This window comes from Leopardus geoffroyi, chromosome E2 (genome assembly GCF_018350155.1).
Source record: "Leopardus geoffroyi isolate Oge1 chromosome E2, O.geoffroyi_Oge1_pat1.0, whole genome shotgun sequence".
Taxonomy (NCBI): domain Eukaryota; kingdom Metazoa; phylum Chordata; class Mammalia; order Carnivora; family Felidae; genus Leopardus; species Leopardus geoffroyi.
This window is the reverse complement of record NC_059335.1, coordinates 9,287,259-9,307,675: the sequence shown is the minus strand read 5'-3', so window position 1 is coordinate 9,307,675 and position 20,417 is coordinate 9,287,259. Positions and strand designations below refer to the sequence as shown.

General features: G+C 56.9%; 1 protein-coding gene across 2 annotated transcripts; it reads right to left on the bottom strand.

The window, feature by feature from the left end:
- Nucleotides 1-146: 146 nt before the first annotated feature.
- TMEM143 (transmembrane protein 143) lies at nucleotides 147-20,382 on the bottom strand. 2 transcript variants are annotated; one of them, XM_045440709.1, is made up of 8 exons: nucleotides 20,026-20,382; nucleotides 19,437-19,677; nucleotides 18,017-18,121; nucleotides 9,169-9,363; nucleotides 7,972-8,099; nucleotides 6,688-6,967; nucleotides 1,939-2,128; nucleotides 147-1,261 (listed from the first exon to the last, which is right to left on the bottom strand). In XM_045440709.1, exons 1-8 carry the CDS (start codon nucleotides 20,046-20,048, stop codon nucleotides 1,047-1,049), a joined length of 1,377 nt encoding a protein of 458 aa, XP_045296665.1. In that variant the 5' UTR covers nucleotides 20,049-20,382; the 3' UTR covers nucleotides 147-1,046. The 2 variants fall into 2 exon arrangements, with proteins under 2 accessions (XP_045296665.1, XP_045296666.1); XM_045440710.1 differs by lacking the exon at nucleotides 19,437-19,677 and having other exon boundaries at nucleotides 20,026-20,250.
- Nucleotides 20,383-20,417: the final 35 nt, after the last annotated feature.

Sequence of the window (20,417 nt, the reverse complement as noted above, 5' to 3'; positions counted from 1 at the left end):
TGCGAACCCAGTCTCTCCCTAGGGTGACAGCTTTTTCTGCCTAGGACCCACCCAAATGCAGTTTTCCCCAAGACCCAGTCTCTTCCTTCAAGGATTCTGATGCTTTCCTTCTCTCCAACCCCTGCAGCTACCCCCACTCATCCAGATTCATTGCACACGATTTATTCCTTTGGGAGAGAGGACGAGGGCGAAATTGATAGACCAATAAATATTGCACAGGCCACTGGTGGAAGAAAGATCCAGACCGAGGTAGTTTCTGCAGAAAGGGTGAGGGGCCCGGGCAGGAAAGGCACCTGAGGTTGTTGGGGCCTGAGTTGGAAATGCGTCTTGGAGGGAGGGTAGTCGCTGCTTCCTCCTGACCCGCGGTTTTCTGCCCGACACAAGGCTCGCAACCCCTTCAGCCTGGACAAGCTGATCAGCAGCTGACCAGATAGCCTGCCTTTATCAGCAGCGTCAATTCATGGAAAAGATCAGGTTTCCTTTTAGAAATGTTGACTGGTTTCTTCTACGCAGCGCCAACTGGCAGCCCAGGGTTGCTGGTGCCCGGCAGCTGTCGTTGGCAGTTTGCCAGAGAGCAGGGCTGAGCGGCTCCCGTTGGCTGTGGGCTGGGGCCCCGCCTCGGCGAGCAAGTTGGGCAGTTGGCCCGGAGCGGGCTAAAAAGACAATGATCTCTGGCCTCGGGAAGATACAGTCTAACAACTGTGCCCCGTGGTTTGTAGCACTGAGCAGCTCTGATTGGCTGACACTCCTCCTCGGCCGAACTCCGTTTGGATGTTTACGGCGGGGGTGGGACTAAGCGATGGAACCGCCGCAGAAGCCAAAAAGCTTAGATTGGCTGCGCTGGGGCGGGGGCTTGCCTAGCAACCCTAGGCTGCCTCAATTGCCGGCTTTGTCTGAGAATACGGAGTAACGAAAGCGATTGCTTGTGGGTAAGTGGAAGTTGGGGAGGGGCAAAGCAGAAGTGGCTGTGATTGACAGCTGAGCGTGGAGGAGGCGGGGCTTAGTTCCTAACCAGGTGGCTGGGCGAGGCTGGGCAGTGGTTTCGCTCAGGGCTTGTCACTACTGGGTGCGGACCCGGGGGACTCGGAAATGACTGCAGGCAACGCGTCTAGTTTGGGGAAACCCGGGGGCGGGTACATCCCGATGCTGGGGGTCAGGGCTTGCAGGTGGGCCAGGGCCCGAGTTCCGTTGAAGGCCACGTCACAGCCCGACTGGGCCAGAAGCCAGTTCTCTACCTCGGACTGGAGCCACAGGGAGGTCTCTGCAGGGGGAGAAGCAGGTGTTGTGAGGAGGTGACTGGGGCCTGGAAGGACCCGGAAGGGACAGCAGGGAGGGCGCAGGACAAGGAATACAAGGGGTCCGGGTTTGGGAGCAGCCTAGAGGTCCGCTTGAGGCTAGGAAGGGTCCGACTCTGGGGCTCTCGTCTAGGGACAAGTCAGGGCCTCTTGTTCAGGGAAGGGTGGAGGTTCCTGTCAACCTGGGGCTCCCAGGGGGAGGGGGCAAGAGCCTCTTTTGGAAGGGGCGCTGGGCAAGGTGGGAGCAAAGGAGGGCATGCCACAACAGGAGACTGATGACCCGAGACCCTAATCCAGGAGGAGGTCAGGATAGGGAAGTCGGTCACCCCAGGGAGGGACCAGATCCATCAAGATCGGAAGCTGGGTTCAGGGGTTCCCATCGGCATGCTGAGCGCCGCGGTCACCTGGGATGTTATAGGTCTGACTCGCCCGTAGGAACCGGGAGTACTGGGCCTGCGCGGTGAGGGGGGGGGGCGGTGGTGTCCTCAATGGGGTGGGGCCAGTTGGGAATGGGGGGGCGGAGTCTTGACGCTGTAGGGTATGAATGGAGTTCGTTTCAGGTGGGGCCACGTCAGTTCTGGGCCGCGATGGGATGCGGGCGGGGGCGGGGGCGGGGGCGGGGCCCCCGGGGGCCAAGTCCTACCTTCCGGCGCGCCGCGGGCGGTCCGGGGCAGCCGGGCCAGGAAGCTGTGCGCCAGCAGGGCCTCCTTGGCGTGCTCCTCCTGCGCGCGCAGGGCCAGGGCGCTGAGCAGCTCCGAGTTGTTCGAGGTGCTGCGGTAGTAGAGCATGTGCGCCAACTCCAGCGCCTGCGCGCTGCGCCGCTGTCCGAACATCTGCGGGCGGGACAGCGCCCCGCGGGCTCAGCGGCGCGACGGGGTGGGAGGGGACAGGGCCGCCCGGGGCCCCACGCCCCCCACCCCGACACCCACCCCACCCCCAGCCAATCAACGCTGGCATGGTCCTGTCCGCGGGCTCCCGGGCCCTCCCCGGACCTCTTCGGGTTCAGGTCCCCGGGGCTGGTGCCCGGGTATTTGTATTTTTCACACACACACACACACACACACACACACACACACACACTCGCTCCCGCCCCACTGACCCCGAGGCCACCGACAGCTTTTAGCAACCGCTTCACTGGTCTGCTTAGCTGAGCCACATAATAATGGATTTGCTCAAGGGTTTCCAGACCATTTGAGCTGCAGCCTTGGAACTTTCTGCTACGGTGATTTTTTTTTTGTTTTTTTTAAGTCCTTATCTTTTTAGACACACACTAAAGTACTTCCAGAGGGCATGTCTAGGATTTGCTTCCGAATAACCCAGTGGTGGGAGGGCAGGGGGCGTGTAGGTGGACCCGGATTGACTGTTTGATAATTAGAGACTCGGGGATGCCCAGGAGCTCCTCAAGTGCTTTTAATCCCACAGTTGTTTGAACTTTTTCCATAGTAAGAAGAAGGGTTTACATATGAAATGGTCAAGAGAAGCGCTAACAGAAAACAAATACTCCAAACCTCCTTGAGGGAAAGAAGTCTGGGGCCTCCTTCTCCACACTTTGCCCCCTCCTCTCCCGGACCCGATCCCCATGCTTGGTGTCCCCCAAGGAAGGAAATGAGAGCCCACCAGTGCCCTCTGGGGCTCACGCTAGAATCCTCTACTCAGATTCCTCCATTCAGCCACAAAATGAGTTCAACACTGCTGGGTCTCATAGCCTGGCAGGCTGGGGCCAACTGTGAGCCCTTGGCCCAAACCTAAATCCTCGGGGAACACTATCAGTGAGCCCGGCTAGATGGCAGGAAAGGGTCAGAGAGTCAACAAGAGGTTTAAGAGGCTCTTGGCACGAAGCCAGGCCCACAACGGCCAGGGCGTTTCAACATCAGCTACTATGGAATATTCGTCCACGCTCCAGGCTGGCTGCTGTCTTTTATTTTTTTATATTTTTATTTTAAGAAAATTTTACATTATTATGTTTATTTATTTTGAGAGAGACAGAGTGTGAGTCGGGGGACGGGTAGAGAGAGAGGGAGACACAGAATCTGAAGCAGGCTCCAGGCTCGGAGCCGTCAGCACAGAACCCGACACGGGGCTCGAACCCGCGAACCATGAGATCATGACGTAAGCTGAAGTTGGACGTTTAACTGACGGAGCCACCCAGGCGCCCCAGGCTGCCATCTTTTAAATGCACGGGCTGTCTGCCCATCTTGCGCAGAGAGCTATGGTGAAATGCCTCTGAAGGCAGCCTAGCCGTGGAAATCGCTCAGATCACTGCCAGGGACCGATGACACGGTTGTGCGTGACCGTGCCCCCTCTTCTTACGAGCCCAGCCCGGCACGGGGTGCGTCCCTGCATTGGAACGAATCGCCATCGCTTCGGTTGAAGGCGAGGTGTAGGAAGGGCGCGTGTTAGGGACGGTCTGGGATGAAATACACGTTGGGTTTTGTGTCTGTTTCGGCCAAGCTCATGGAGCTGAATTCTTTTACGTTAACTGAGCAGGTCACACCACATTCTGTGGCACGCAGATGAGGCCGGGCCTCTCGCTGAGGACACACCGGCTGCCACCTGGGTGTTCCCTTCAACAACCAAAACGCCGGCTGCCGGCGCCTCCCCTCAGCCCACCTCCTGGCCTGCCGGGTCCCCCTCTCTGCGCTGTCCCCTCCTCTCCCAGCCGCCTGGTGCATGGCCTCCTCCCGCCGGCCTCTGCCCTTTCCGGTCTGTCTCTGCACAGCCCCAGAACTGACCCCGCTCCCCCCTTGCTCACAGCCCTGCCGTGGCTCCCCAGCGCCCTCAGAGAGCCCGAGCTCCCTGGCCAAGGCCCTGTGTGGCCCGGCCCCTGAAGGTTTCTCCCGCTGGCCTCCTGCTCCTCCTCTCTGAACGCAGCCCGTGCCGATGAGCCAATTTAACCCCTGAACAGTATCCCGAGCTGCCCTCTCTCTCGGGCCTCTGGGGCCTCAGAACAAGCCAAGTCACCCCTGGGCTGCTCTTAGAAAACACTCACTGCCTCAATCCTCAAGGCTCAGTCCTCAAGGACGCCGCGTCCCCCAGATGGGCAGCTGTGTCATCGGGCTCCTGCAGTGTCCACTGCGACCTCGGCATGTCTCCCTCCAGGGAGAGATCTCTGGGCTGCTTGCTTGTCAACAAGCCCGGCCCTGCTCTGTGCTGAGCTGAGGGGGCCCACGCTGAACCAGGGCCAGCTCCGGGGACCTCGGGGATGGGCTGGAGGGGACCGACGGGGAGGCTGGGAGGGCCTGGGCTGGGGCCAGGACAGAGGGAACGAGACGGGGCACAATATCGGGGCAGGAAGGACAGACTAGGGGGTAGGGCGAGGGCAGCCTCAGGGTCTAGGGGTGACAGGGGGCACAGGGCCCTCTGCAGACAGAGAACCAGGACGAGGAGCAGGTGTGTGGGGAGCCGCCGCTGGAGGGGAGGGCAAAGGGGGCCCGGAGCTGGCGGCCCCAGGCTGGGCGCGGAGCATCCGATCCGGAGATGGTAGAAAGCTGTCGGCGGAAACGCCAGAAGTGGATGAGCTCTTTGAGGGGGGGAAAGAAAGAGGGACGTGCCTATCGCGGCAAAATCACCTGAGACCGGCCCCTTAGACAGGGGCTCGGGATGAAGGGGGGTTGGGGAGGAAGGATCCTGAGCTCAGTGGGATGTGGGGCGTGTGGGAAGGGCTGGGGCGTGTCCAGGGAAGGGCGGGTGGGGTGGGGGGCTGGAGACTGGGAGAGACGCCTGCACCAGAGACAGATATCTGGGAGCCACCGACACACAGGAGGGAACAAGTGTGCACGGGGAGGGGCGGCTGGAAGGAGGCTGGGAGGGCTCACGGTCAAGGGTTGGAGGCTCCGCCCAGAGCGTGGGAAAACATTTAAAGGATGCGTCACATTAACTAGTGAACCGGGTTTGGAACTGGGCCCCTTAGAGGGGCGCCCAGGTGGCTTAATCCGTTAAGCGTCCGACTCTTGATTTCGGCTCACGTTTTCATGAGTTCGAGCCCCGCGTCCGGCTCTGTGCTGATGGCACGGAGCCTGCCTGGGATTCTGTCTCTCCTTCTCTGTCCCCCCTCTCCCCTACCGCTATGCTCGTTCTCTCTCTCTCTCTCAAAATAGATAAACTTGAACAAATAAAATAAAATAAATAAATAGGGGCCTCTGAGGCGGGACAGATGGTCCCCCTGGGGCTGGGACTCTGGGTGCCCCCCCAGACCACTTGACACCCTTCCCAGCCTCCCTGCTCTTGGTCTCATAGCCCCACCCCCTCCATGGAGGCTGCAGACTCCCTCGGGGCCTGCAATTCTTCCAAAGCAGCTGCTGCCCAGTGGCTAAACCCCAGGGTCCCTATTCTGGCATTCAAGGCCCTTGCCACTCTCTAGGGCCTCACTTCTCCACCCTGGACCCCGGACTCCAGCCCTGCAAGATCCCCGCCTCCCCCCCCCCCCCACGCTGTGCCTGCCCAGCCCCTTTCTCCACCGGGTTCACTCCTCCCTTTCAAACGGGAGGCTGACTGACCTCAGCGTCAGCCCAGGTCATGATCGCATGGTTCGTGAGTTCGAGCCCCACCCTGCACTCACTGCTGTCAGCGAGGAGCCCGCTTTAGATCCTCTGTCCCCCTCTCTCTCTGCCCTGCACACACTCTCTCTCTCTCTCTCTCTCAAAAATAAACATTAAAAAAAAAAAAAAGCTTCCTTTAGATCCTGCCTGACCCCTGGTCCTCAGCAGCTACCCCCACCCCCAGCCCTTCACCCTCTCAGCCAGCACAGCCTGGCTATTATCTGCAGGATTTATTATCATTGTCCTAAGAGCCTGCTGGGATGGCTGTAAACAGCTTGCAAACCAATGAACCAGCGAGTGAATGATCAAGCACAATGGACTCCACACACCAGTCCACACTCCTGGGACCGGTGCCAACCCTGGGGAGAATTGGTAAAAGGCAGCCCCTCTCCCCCCGCCGACTCAACCTCAAGACAGCACACAGGGCACAAGTTAGGTTTCAGCCCTACCCCCCCGCCGCCAGGCCCTCAGCTCTGAATCCTTGGATGGTGAACAACCTGTGCAACTGTACCAGGCGGCCCTGCATTCACATGTAGCAGAATCAGGAAGGGAGTGTGTTAAAAATATAGTTTCCCGGGCCCCAGGCCCAGTTTCCCGTTGAGTCCATTCGGGCTGGAGCTCAGGGAGGCTGCCCCGATAAAACAGCTCGCCTGGTGATAACGACGCCCCGGCCAGGATGAGGAAGGAAGGAAGGAAAGGAGGCGAGAGGGAAAGGAAGAATGACTGAGGGAAGGAGGGAAGGCATGGAGCAGATTAACGCCGGAAATAAACCAAAATAGAGGGTGGCCTGACCTTGGGGCCGAACGAAGGCGCAGAGGCAGGGACCCAAGAAGCGTGGCGGGCAGTCCCCTTACCTTGGAGGCCCGCAGGCCCATGAAGGCGGCAAAGAGCAACAGCAGCAGGGAGGTGGCCATCTTGAGGTCCGAGAGCACCACCATGCCCACGTTGACAAAGAACACCACGCCCGAGACGACAAGCGTGACGTTGAGCAGCGCACGCTGCAGGGTGGGCGTGCGCACCTTCAGCTCGGGCAGCAGCTGCTCCAGACCCTCCAGCGGCGTGTCCTTGAAGCTCTTCAGCACCAGGTGCCCCCGCTTCGTTCGGGCCGCCAGCACCACCCGCTTGAAGTACCTCCTGACGGACCAAGACAGAAGGGGCGAGGTGGTCGGGACCGCCCCGGGGAGCCCCCTCCAGCCCCCCCCGGGGCGCCCTCTCTAGCTCTGCAGTAACGCGGTCATTTTCAAGGCTGCTACCCCAAGGTGGTGGGAGGAAAGTCAGAACGACGCCATGGGTCCAACCACAGGGCGTCAGCTGAACAACGCAATCCCCGGTTATTGGACACAACCGTGGCTTCTGGTTTCCTGGGCTTGGTAAATGAGAGCTGAATAGACTGCCTTTTCTTTCGTTCTGGTTTTTCGTTTGTGTGTTTTATTTATTTATTTATTTTTTTTTTTTCAAATTCAAATTCTCCTTGTAACTTAGAGTGCCTGCTAGGTGCCAGGGAGTGCTACGAAGCTCTGGAGAGACAATCGCCGCCTTGGTGGAGCTTATAATCCAGCGCGAGAGACAGGCAATGAAACGCACAGCCTGCAAAGTATAAATATCTCCTTGGAATAGGTTCCTGGAAACGGAATTGCCGCTTTAGGGGCGTGAGGGCTTTTTGTCTTCGGCGGTGTTTTTTGTTTTGTTTTGTTTTGTCTTGTTTTGCTTTGCTTCTTTGGATTCGTGACCATATCTGAGAAACTGATTTCCAGAAGGATCGGGTAATTCATAGGCCCAAGGGAAGATCTGGCTCTCCTGACCCTACTCTGTATTTGAAGGGCCTCCGTTCAAAATATGAGGCTCATCGGAGTCCTGGTGGTGCGATTTCTTCAGAATGTGGCCTTCCTTTGCTTGAGGCTCCGCTTTCCTCATTTGGAAAATGGGGACAAGTGTCGCTCCCCTTTCTCTTCCCCTGGGAATGCTAGTTCCTGTTTTCCCCCTGGGAAGGAAAGGCGGCATTTGGGTGATCTCCCCGCCCCCTTTCTCGACTTCCCACCCAGGGCCCAGACACCCAAATGCAGACACTGACCTGCAGTCCCCTCTCGACTCTAACCTTGCTCCCTCTCGCTGCAGCTGGGGAACAAGGGCCGCCTCACCTCTCTGCGGGGGGCGACCTGATGAAGCCACGTTTGGAGCCCACGCTGGACTTACGGGGGATCTGCCCGACTCGCTGGCCCAGGGCCCAGAACCGCATGTAGATATACTGATCCAAATTTACTGTCACCTGACAAGGGGGACAAAGGAAGCAGAGGCGGATGAGCATGGTCTGCGGTGAGAGCACAGGTTACTGGAATTAGATGCCCCTTCTCCCAGTGATGTCCACCCTCCTCCCAGGCTTATCATCACCCGGTGTTTAGGCAGGGTGGCCCTGTATGGTTGCTCGTGTTGTATACTGCGCAAGGGCATACTATCTAAGATGGCACCATTTACCTCACAGTCATTTTTACTGCCATATTTCTGAGAATCTAAGATGCCACTGATTGTAAGATACGACATGTGACATTGTGTAAGCCTAAGGTACACATTTTACTTTGACGCATTTATATATCGTAATATGATTGTCGATTGGATCCTCCATTACCTTATGAAGCAATTGAAAGAGAAAATATATTGGCAATTAACACTAGGCCACACCACCACTTAGAAGTTATTTTCCAATTTCAGGGACAATAGAATGTGACCTCAGTAAAAAGTATGTCTTAAAAACATCCTTAAAATGGGGGAGTTTGGGGGCGCCTGGGTGGCACAGTCGGTTGAGCGTCCGACTTCAGCCGGGTCGCGATCTCGCGGTCCGTGAGTTCGAGCCCCGCGTCGGGCTCTGGGCTGATGGCTCGGAGCCTGGAGCCTGTTTCCGATTCTGTGTCTCCCTCTCTCTCTGCCCCTCCCCCGTTCATGCTCTGTCTCTCTCTGTCCCAAAAATAAATAAACGTTGAAAAAAAGAAATTTTAATAAAAAAATGGGGGAGTTTGGAAGATTATAGTACTTTTATTATCTTTTTTTTTTTTTTTTTTTTTTACTTTAAGGATGAGCATTTCGTATTACTTATTATCACGGTTTTCTGGCAGATGGCAAGAAAGCCTCTAGTCCTAAGAAGGTCCGTTTCTTGCGTTTCCTTTTTCCGACAGATGGCAGTGGACCGACTGGGAAAGAGGTGCCCTAGTCTAATTCATCGAGAACGCTGCGTGGGCTCACGCCCTGCGTTCAGGACCACTCCCAGCAGCCTCTGCCTCCCAGAGGCTCATCCCCGCCCCCAGGCCTCCCGGTGTTTTGGTCCTCCTCTGGAAGACAGGCACCTGGACCTCATCCTGAGGGTGGTGGACCACCAGAGCGTAGGCCAGAGCGTCCTCAGACAGCGGGGAGAAATTGGCCTGGGCCAGCAGGGGCTCCAGAGCCTGGAGCACCTCCTGTTCGTTGGACAGACGCTGTGGGTCCGTAAGCGAAGGCTGGTCGAGGGTCTCCCTGTCGGGGTTGATGGGGTCATACAAGGCCTGAGGAAAGAGTCAGAGAGAAGAGAGATGGGCTAGGGCGCGGCATGAGGGATTGCTCCCGGCCCCATCCCTCAGATGACAGGGGGACCCCGGGGCTTGTGCCGGGCCCTCTTCCCTTTCCTCTCTCTGAGCGCACCCTAAATAGCCTCGTTATTCCCGTGCCTTTAAACACCACTCTGGGGGCGCCTGGGTGGCGCAGTCGGTTGGGCGTCCGACTTCAGCCAGGTCACGATCTCGCGGTCCGTGAGTTCGAGCCCCGCGTCGGGCTCTGGGGCTGATGGCTCGGAGCCTGGAGCCTGTTTCCGATTCTGTGTCTCCCTCTCTCTCTGCCCCTCCCCCGTTCATGCTCTGTCTCTCTCTGTCCCAAAAATAAATAAACGTTGAAAAAAAAAAAATTAAACACCACTCTGTGCGTCTCTATGTATCTGTGTGCGACTCGCATCTCCAGCCTGGACCCGTCCTCCAGGTTCTGGACCTAATATCCAGTTCCGGGGCCTGAGCGTCTGTCCTGTCCCTCCTCCCCCAGTAACAGACGGGAAGGTGGACGCAGGGATGCACAGAGAGAATATGTTTCCCGGTTTCCTCTCCCAAACCTATTCCCCCCCACCTCCAGTCAGCCTTGGCCTCTACCCTGAGCGTCAGACTCTCATATTCAAAGATCTCTGACATCTCCCGTTGGAAACGCCACCTTACATCTAACACGGCCCAAGGAGAATGCTTCGTTCCTTCCTCTCCCTCCCCCCAGCCTTCTCCCTTCAGGGAAGGGCACTGCCTGATTCATTCGGGGGCTCTGATCAGACACCTCGGAGGCATCCTTGACTCCTTTCTTGTGGTCGCCCCCTTGTCCAGACCTTTTGCAAGTTCACTGGCTAGACCTCCGAGGAGTCCTCGAATCCATCGTTCCCCTCCCCCCACCCCCATCTCCAGTAACCCCTTCTCGTCCCGGCTACCTGTCCTCTGCCCCAAACAACTGCACTGGGCTTCTTCTCTCGCCACTCTTTTAAATTTTTTAACGTTTTTATTTATTTTGAGAGACAGAGCGAGAGTGGGGAGGAACAGAGACAGAGGGAGACACGGAAGCCGAAGCAGTGGCTCCAGGCTCTGAGCCGTCAGCACAGAGCCCGACGCGGGGCTCGAACCCACAAACCATGAGACCGTGACCTGAGCCGAAGTCAGATGCTCAACCGACTGAGCCACCCGGGCGCCCCTTCTCTCGCCTCTCCTACACCGTGCTCCACGAAACTGTCGCACCAAGAGCTTATTTATTATTTAGACTATAAACAGATCCCACACCCTCTCCCCGCCCTGGCTTCCCCCCTGCCCTTGGAATAAATACCAGAATCGTTCCACCGCCTCCAAGGCCCCTCGCAAACTGGCCTCCACCCTGCCCACCTCATCTTATGCACCCATCCCTCCCTACCCACCTTGCAAAAACTTGTGGACTGAATGGATGGACGGATGGACGGACGGATGGATGAACAAATGAATGAGTGAGTGAGTGAGTGAGTGAACTGCTGGGTGCCTAGCCTATTGGCCGGTTTCAGGAAGACACGTGACTCACGCCAGACTATGCGGCACGGGGGACTCATTGGTCCATAAAACGAGCCCAACTCTCCGTGTCTCCCAGGAGAGGTAGCCTTAAGGAACCACTTGTCTGGGCCAAGTGCAGGGTTGAATTGGTGGAAGGGAAGAGGGTCTACCAGCGGCAGGAACGGCCTGGGCAGAGGTCCGGAGGTGGGAAGGCCCACGACCTTGGAAACGACGGAGCAGGAAACAACCTGGCAGCCGAGCCTAGCAAACCCCCTTTGGAACGAACTCCCAGGGCTGGGGCGGGCGCCAGGGGGGGCGGGACTCCAGCCCGAAGCCCCCGACTGTGCCGGAAGTCCCTCCTGTTCTCAGACTCAGAGAGTGACCTTGAGAAATTTCACTTCCGGGACAGAGCTGGGGTTTGACCGGGTGGGAAGCTCAGAGCTGGAGGAGAGAGAGAGAAATCGGTATTCGGCAAGCATCCGCCGCGCGCCAGATTCTCCGCGGGGCACTTGACATCCACGCAGGGCTTCCGGCCAGAAACCTGGAGGCCGCAGGTGACCCCCGGCTCCTCCCCTCCCCCACACGTTGAACCCTGCTGATTCTCCCTCCGAAACAGGCCCCCTTTGCCCACCGGCCCCACCCCGTCCACACCACCAACTCCTGTTCCTACCCGGATGAGTCCAGCAGCCTTCTCAGCGGCCTCCCCAAAGCCCCTCGCCCCACCCTCAACCACCTGTCCTGTCTACACGGCAGCCAAGATTCCATCGAACCACGAGAACAACAGTAATAAATGATAACGCGCGGTTACATAGCGCTTGCTGTGTGTCGGGCACTGTTTGAAGCAGGTTGTGCACGCGTCACGCACATAAGGCGTTGATGGCCCCTGTGGTTATCCTCGTTTAGAGATGTGGGAAATGAGGCACAGAGAGGTTAAGGAACTGCCTGAGGTCACACAGCCAGGAAGTGGCATATCAGGAATTACACATGTAACCATGTCAATCTCCTGCAAAACTCATTCCGAGGCTCCCACTGCCCTCAGGAAGTAGGACCGTGCTCTGGACCGTGTCCTTCCCGCAAGGCCTCCCAGGACCTAACACCACGGTCCCCCTTGGTGGCTCACAATGGTTTTAGTTCCTCCAGGCACAGGGATGTTGCACATGCTGTTAAGAGACTCTCCCTGCCCCCCACTCCCCTCCTCCTTCCCTTTCCGCGACTGAAGTCCCACTCTTCTATGGTGTTCCAGCTCCCTTCTCGCTCTCAAAAAGCCCCCCTCCATTCCTTAGGCTGAGCAGAGCCGCCTTGCGTGGTTGGGCAGATTGTACACTGCACAAATGTGCCAGTCTAACATAAGCACCGTTGTAGATGCTGTCGACCCATACATTTATCGGGACAGTCGCCTTTTCAGATGGAAATAAAGGGTCTAGAGCAGCACATTCCAAAAGAACTGCCTCCAAGGATAGAAACATCTAGATCTGCACCATCCAATACCTCACCACTGGTCACTGGTGGCTCCGGAACACTTGAAACATGGCGAACACAACTGAAATTTCGGACGGAATTTCTAAATTTTATTTCATTTCAGCGCCCTCACATTTAAAGAGCCACATGGGGGGGGCGCCTGGGTGGCGCAGTCGGTTAAGCGTCCGACTTCAGCCAGGTCACGATCTCGCGGTCCGCGAGTTCGAGCCCCGCGTCGGGCTCTGGGCTGATGGCTCAGAGCCCGGAGCCTGTTTCCGATTCTGTGTCTCCCTCTCTCTCTGCCCCTCCCCCGTTCATGCTCTGTCTCTCTCTGTCCCAAAAATAAATAAACGTTAAAAAAAAAAAATTTATAAAAAATAAAAATAAAAATAAATAATAAAAAATAAAGAGCCACATGGGGCTAGCAGCTGCCAATGTCGCGTGCACAGCACCAGGCGACGGAAAGGGGTGCGTTTTCTGATACGCACACAGACTTCAGTTCAGAAACCAAGGTCAAGCTTCGTTACGCGCTGGCACGAACTGCACCCTGGGAGTTCACTGTGTGGCTGTATCTGTTCGTCGGGGGGGGGGGGGGGGGTGTCTGACTCACAACTGTCCCTGCCACCCAAGTTCAGCTGTCTGAGGGCAGGGGTCCTGAGCACCAGACTTACATGCCAAGAGCCTACTCGACGCGTGGCCACAGACGTCCGACGGGCGTCTCGACACCTCCACGCGGGCATCCGACGGGCATCCTCTCAAAGGCACTACGTCCCAAACTGGGGTCCTGAGACCCCTCCCCAGACCTGCTCCTCCCGCCACATTACCCAGCTGAGAAGCGTCCAAGCCCATCCTTCCAGGTGCCCACCCTGAACCCATCGGCAAATCCCTGATGGACCCCCATTCAAAACGGATCCAGAATCCAACCGCTTCTTCCCACCGCCCCTCCTCCTCCACGCGCCAAGTCTGAGCCCCCCCTTGCCCTTGCCCTGCTCCCATCCTCCAGCCCCAACCCAGTCTGTTCCCCGGGAAGCCGCCGGAGGGCGCCCGTTGTAATAGAAGTCAGCTCACATCCCGCTGCTTAGAGCCCGCTGGTGGCTTCCACATCACTTAGAGTCCAAGCAAAGTCCTCACTGTGTCCCACAAGGCTCTGGGCCCTCATCTCCAGCCCTCTCCCCTGTGCTCACTCAGCTCTAGCCCCACCAGCCTCCTTGCTATCCCTCCTATACACCGTGCACAGCCCTGCCGCAGGGCCTTTGCACTTACTGTTCCCACAGATCTCCTCATGGCTCTCCCTCTTGCCTCCTTCTGGTCTCTGCTCAAATGTCGCCGCCTCAGTGAGCCCTCCCCTGACTACTCTCCCTAAAATTGCAAAACATTCCTGTTTGCTAATTTCTTCTTAATTAGGGTTACCAGATTTAGCAAAAAAAAAAAAAAAAAAAAAAATTCAATACAGTATACCAGGTGGAGATTTGATTTCCAGATCAACAACTAATAATTATTCGGCCTCAGTATGTCCCGTGCAATATTTGAGGACTGCGTCACATAGGACATGATTATACTTAAAAAAAAAAAAAAAAATTATTCCCAGCTTATCTGAAATTCAAATTTAACGAGGTGGAGAGGGTTGAATGGTGTCCCCTCAGAACCTCAGAATCTGACTTCATTTGGAAATAGGGTCTTTGCGGGTCTAAGGAGTAAGAATCCCAGGGTGAGACCATCTTGGATTCGGGTGGGCCCTATATCCAGTGACGGTGGCCTTTAGAGGAGACAGAGAAGGGCACGCAGGGCCACAGAGAAGAAGGTGATGTGAAGACGGAGACAGAGATTGGACTGTCGTGGCTACGAGCCAAGGAAGGCTGACAATGACAGCCACTGTCCTCCAGGACCGGGCACGGGGTGGTTCCCCCCTCAGAGCCTCCGGGAGAAACCCACCCCGCCCACACTTTGATTTTGGACTTCTGGCCTCCCGAACTCCGAAAGAACAAATTTCTGTGGTTTTCGGCCATCCGCTTTACCGTGATTTGTGATGGCAGCAGTTGGAAACAAATAAACTGGGTGCCCTCTGCTTGATCTGGCAACTTCCTCCTCAGTACTTGGTGCCTCTTCACACATTTCACTTCCTTACCGTCTTTTTTTTTTTTTTTTTTTTTTTAACTCTTAAGTGAACTCCACCCCGACATGGGGCTCGAACTCACGCCCCCAAGATCAAGAGTCGAATATGCTCTACCGACTGGGCCAGCCAGGCGCCCCTGCGTCTTCGCCGTCTTGAAGATCTGGGTCCTTCCCTAGAACGTGATCCCATGAGGCAGAGACGCCCATCGGTCAGGCTCACCACTACGTCCTGGGGCCTGGAACCATTTGGAGGAGGCAGGAGGTGCTCAAGAAATATCTGCTGTGCACTCACGGATGAATGAATGAGGGAAAGGAGGCACAGACGGAGGTCACCTGCCAAGGTCACCCACACAGGTAGTGAACAATGAAGCTAGCCGTTCTTTTCCTGCCCCAGGCCGCTTCCTCGAGGGACTCCGGTCACCAGCAAAGGGTCACCCATGTGGCCCACCTGTCTCTATAGCTCTTCCCTTCTCCTCCTAGCATCTCAGCTTAGAATCTCCTACCTCAGTGGAAATATGCATCTCTGCTGTATACGTTTTCTATGTTTCCATATGTTTTTTAAATTCTTAAAAATGTTTAAGTTTATTTATTTATTTATTTTTGAGAGACACAGAGAGAGAGAGAGAGACAGAAAGAGCACAAGCATGAACGGGGATGGGAGAGAGAGAGAGAGGGAGAGAGAGAGAGAGAGACTCCCAAGCAGGCCCTACCCTGTCAGCACGGAGCCCAATGAGGGGCTTGAACCCACAGACCGTGAGATCATGACCCGAGCGGAGATCAAAAGCCGGACGCTTAGCTGACTGAGCCGCCCATCGCCCCATGTGTTCCTGTACATTTAAATGTTCACATAATAAAATGCTTTTGGGGGCACCTGGGTGGCTCAGTCGGTGAGTGCCCGACTTGGGCTCAGGGCATGATCTCACAGTTCGTGAGTTCAAGCCCCGCATCGGGCTCTCTGCTGTCAGCGCAGAGCCCGCTTCGGATCCTCTGTCCCTCTCTCTCTCTGCCCCTCCCCTGCTTGCACTCTCTCAAAAAATAAATAAAAAACATTTTTTAAATCATAAAATGAATGAATGAATGAATGAAGAAAATGATCTTTTTCAACAACGTTTTTTTTTTTTTAATTTTTTTTAATGTTTATTTATTTTTGAGACAGAGAGAGACACAGCATGAGCAGGGAAGGGGCAGAGAGAGAGGGAGACACAGAATGTGAAGCAGGCTCCAGGCTCTGAGCTGTCAGCACAGAGCCCGATGCGGGGCTCGAACTCACAAACTGTGAGATCATGACCTGAGCCGAAGTCGGACACTTAACCGACTGAGCCACCCAGGTGCCCCTTCAACAACGTTTTTGAAAAACCCTGCCTCCTGGGGTCCCCGGGCTAGGACTCAGAGGCAGCTGGACATGGGGGCAAATCGTAGCTCAGCCAGGCCCTCTCAGTGCCTCGGTTTCTGCCTCTGCAAATGGGGCTCCGGGTGGCTCCCCCTCGATTCCACAGGAAGGAGCCGACGAGCACGACCCAGAGTGAGCTCAGCAATAAGGGGCCTATGTCACTGCTACTCAAAGCAGAGAGGGGCCGTGTCCGAGGGCAGCGGCAGGGAGCAGTGAGGGGCTGGCTGAGCAGGCCTGGGGTGTCCAAACCCTGCACCTTCCAAAGGACCGGCTGTCGACTGGGCTCTTGGGATAACTTCTAGGCCCTTGGAAATGTTCTGCCCGATCGGAGGGTCTTGCTCGGACGCACTTGAACGGGTGGCTCAGTCGGGTACTCGTCGGACTCTCGATTTTGGCTCATGATCTCGGGGTGCATGAGATCGAGCCTCACGTCGAGCTCTGCGCTGAAAGCGTGGGCCCTGCTTAGGATTCTTTCTCTTCCCCTCTCCCTTCCCAGTAGCTAGTCTATGCTAACTCTGTGGTTTATGGCGGGGCCTCGGGCCATGAAGTAGCAGTTTGACCTCTGGAGGGGCTGGTGACTGAGTAGCTCAGGTCAGCTACGGAGGCGCTGACAGACCCGCTCCCCCCACCCTCTGCCCCCTAAAATCCTGGTCACCAGTTGGGGCACCTGGCTGCCTCAGTGGGTGGGGCATGTGACCCTTGCTCTCCGGCTTGTGAGTTGGAGCCTCCTGTTAGGGGTAGAGATTCCTCGAAAATAAGATCTTTAGGGGACGCCTGGGTGGCCCAGTCAGTTAAACATCCGACCCTTGATTTCAGCTCAGGTCATGGTCTCATGGTTGTGAGATGGAGCCCCGAATCTCTGCGAAACTATGCATTGACACTGTGGAGCCCGCTTGGGATTCTCTCTCTCTCTCTCTCTCTCTCTCTCTCTCTCTGTCTGCCCCTCCACTGCCCCCACTCCCCACCCCGGCCCCATCGCCTCTTTCCTTTCGCTCATCTTGTTTTGTTCGCCCTCCTTTCGTTGCAATAAACCACGACTGTGAGCACAAGGGCTTTTCGGAGCTCTGGGAGTCCCTCACAGAAGATCCCTGAAGCTGGTCACTGTCTCCAGGACCCCCCACGCAGCCGGCATCCCGGGAGGGACCGGGAAGGAAGGGGACCCGGAGCATGTGGCTTCCTGACATCCCTCTCTCCAGGGGGTTCCGCTTCTCTCTCCGGCTGGCTCTTTGGCCGCCCCCCTCCCGGGGTCTAGTTCCCCATACTGATCTCAAGGCTGGGCGGATCCCAGGCTAAGCTAACCCCCTTGGTGGTCTTGTCTAGTACCATCGAAGTGCTCCCAGGGATGCTTCCCGGCCCAGCCCCCTCCCCCGACCCCCAGAGCCCACATCCGGGTCCATCGCTCTACGAGGCTGGCTTAGAAGCATCTAAGATTCCCGAGTGCGAGACCGAGCTCCCGTCTTCCCCACAGACCTGCCTCCCGCCCCCGCCCCGTCTTCCGCGGCTCGGTAAATGGCAGCTCCGTTCTTTCAGAGGAATTGGAGGCACCCCCTGACTTTCTCCTTCCCCCCCCCATCGCCCGCCCGCACAGCCCAACGCCAGTTGGGCTTCCAACCATTACCAGCGTCCAGACCACTTTTCCCCGCGTCCACCGCTATTATTCTTGCTGGGGTGGCCATTATCCCTCAGCTGGACAAACATAATAGACTCTGAATAGATCTCCCTGCGTCTGACAGGCTGTTCCAGAAGGCGCCCGCTAACACCTAAATCAGCGCATGTCCCTCCTCTGCTCAGTAGCCCTCCCAGCTAACTTAGAAGTCAAGGCGAAGTCCCCCCCACTACCCACAAGGCCAGGCACAGTTTGCCCCCGATGCCTCTCTGCCTTCATCTACAGCACAGTAGCCCCCTTGGGTTCTTCCAACACCCGTACCCCAGGGCCTTTGCACTTGCTTTCCTCCCCCCCCGCCCCCCCCCCCCGCTTGGAATGTGCCCACCCCCACCCCCACCCCCACCCGGGGCCACCAGACACCCATCGGGCTCTCTCCCTGTCTTCACTCGGGTCTTCACTCAACCATCACTGCTCAGAGCATAGCCAGGTTGTGTACCGGATGAATGGGTTAGGGCACAGGCACCCCAAGGCCAAGGTGGGCGGGGCCACGTCCTCACCTGCAGTCGGGCCAAGATGTGGTGGTAGTGGAACAAGGTGCAGAAGTCCACGTGCGCCGCAAACAACTCCAAGGCTGCCTTGTCCGCGGGGCTGGAGTGGAATTCCTGTAACCCCAGGAAACAAAACTCCTCTGTAGGCCTCTTTCCCCTTCCTCACGGGGAGGATTTCTTTCTCTGGCAGCTCTGGGCTTTCTAAAATTTTGTTTTGGGGGCGCCTAGGTGGCTCAGTGGCTCAAGCGTCAGACTTTGGCTCAGGTCATGATCTCCCGGTTCGTGGGTTCGAGCCCCACGTCGGGCTCTGTGCTGACAGCTCGGAGCCTGGAGCCTGTTTCGGATTCTGTGTCTCCCTCTCTCTGACCCTCCCCTGTTCATGCTCTGTCTCTCCCTGTCTCAAAAATAAATAAAACGTTAAAAAAAAAAAAAAAAAAAAAGAAGCCGAGACTCCGAGCCAGGCCTGTCTGACTCCAGAACACACATATTTAACTCTTTCTTGGTGCTTCCTACCTCCGTGACCTAGGTGAACGCCTTTACCTTTCTAGGCCTGTTCCCTTATCAGCAACTGAGGATCACACCCACTTTGTCGGAGATCGATGGTGACAATCTAATGCCATCGTGTGTCCATATACATGCGTGTGTGTCTACGTATGGCTGATTTACGTGTGTGCTTGTGGGTCGAGTCTGGCACAGGCCTTAGTACAGACAGGTGTTCAATCAATAATTTTAAAATGAATGAATGATAACCCTCAATCATGACAAGTAGGATGATGACAGTGGGGCAGGAGCTTAGCTCTGGAGCCGGACCAGGACTCTCAGTGGAGCAGGTGCCTAATGCCTCACCATAGACCACAGTCCCTGCCCTGCTCTGGTCAGGCCACTTCGGTGCAAACCTGGGCCACAACGACACAGCCTTGAGTCAGTCACTTTCCTTCCCCTGCTTCAGAAACCTCATTTGTACATGGGGATGACGGAAGTGTCTCTTACTGGGTTGTTCTGATGATCCAACAATGCGTGGAAAATGCTTAGCACAGTGCCAAACAGTAAGAGCTCAAACAGTGTGATAATAATTATGATTAAAGCTTCATACGTATGGTGATTATTATTAGGTAGCAGTAAGAGTACTGATGAGGATGATTATCATACCCATTTTGCAGAGGTAAAAACCATGCCCCAGAGAAGGCTTGTTCAAGCAAGACCCCGGAACAAGCTGGAGTCTGGAATCTCAACTACATCCGCGGCTCACAGAGCCCCCCCCCACCCCCGCCGCATTCCAACGCCACGCCCACCTGGGAGCACAAAGGGAACGGGAACTACAACTCCCAGGAGGCGCCAGGAGAGCCCTCTGCGGCACGTAGGGCTGTGCCGCCGCGATGCCTGCCGGGAGTCGTAGTCCCCGGGCTCTTGGACCCGGGACGGGCGGTACCTGTATCAGGAGGCGGAGCAGTTGCTCCTTGGAGAACGGGATGAACCGCTCGCGGTACTGCTGGGCCCAGTCGCGGGGCTCCGTGGGGTTCCACATCTTGCGGTACTCCCCCATCTTGGCCGCTAGCGACGACAGGGCCCGGGGGGGCCCGAGAAGCGTGGGCAACAGGGACCATACTCGGACCCTGAGTCCCCAGACCCCCCGGGTCACCAGCAGCATAGCCAGACCCTTTCCCTGGAGCCTAAACAAGGGAAATGGGCAGGGGTCAAAGGTCATCTACAGGAAAAGCGCCCTCTCCACCTCCAGGGACCGTCCATACCCCAGGCAGGGCACAGAGCCCATCTGCCAGTCTTGTAGCCCGTCTTGCCTGTGCCCTCCCACACTGCTCATTTGGTCTGCGCCCCAGGCAGGAGTCGGAGATTTTGAGTCCTGGGCGTTTTTCGGGCCCAGAGACCCTTTAGTTGTATAACGGGTTTCTGCGGGGTCTAAGCAACAGGTGGATCTTAGGAGCATAGGAGAGGCTCGGAAAGGCTACATAGGGGATGCAGGGCGGCCCTCCCCCGGCCATGCAGTCCGCCGTCTCCCTCACCTTAGCCAACGCTCGACTGTCATTGAGCCTCCTGCGCATGCGTACGAAGGTGTCCTGGGTCCCCAAGGTTCGGCTTCAGCCTGCAGTAAGACGCATGCGCAAATCCTGGGTCACGGCGCGCTGTCCATCTTCCCTCCGATGCCCTGTCTCAACCGCGCGTGCGCCATCTGCCAGCCTTTCTTCTCTCGCCTTGTTTGAGCGCGGCGCACGCGCTGCGGAAGTCTCTCCGTGTCCGCGCGCTTCAAAGAGAAGGGGGCGGAGCGGGCGCGAGACTCCCGGGAGGACTGGGTCGGGGCAGGGCTCCCGCGCGCCGCCAGCCAACGGCGGGCGGCCCAACGTCCGCCGAGGCCACGCCCCCGCTCGTGTCCGCTCCCGAGTAGGCGGGGAAAGGG

Excerpts from the sequence above, each read along its gene's own strand:
- TMEM143 (XM_045440709.1), bottom strand. The coding sequence starts at position 20,048 with ATGACAGTCGAGCGTTGGCTAAG. Across the intron at positions 9,364-18,016 it reads ACATCTTGGCCCGACTGCAG|GCCTTGTATGACCCCATCAA; the intron begins GTGAGGACGTGG and ends CTCTTTCCTCAG. Across the intron at positions 2,129-6,687 it reads TGGGCCTGCGGGCCTCCAAG|ATGTTCGGACAGCGGCGCAG; the intron begins GTAAGGGGACTG and ends TCCCGCCCGCAG.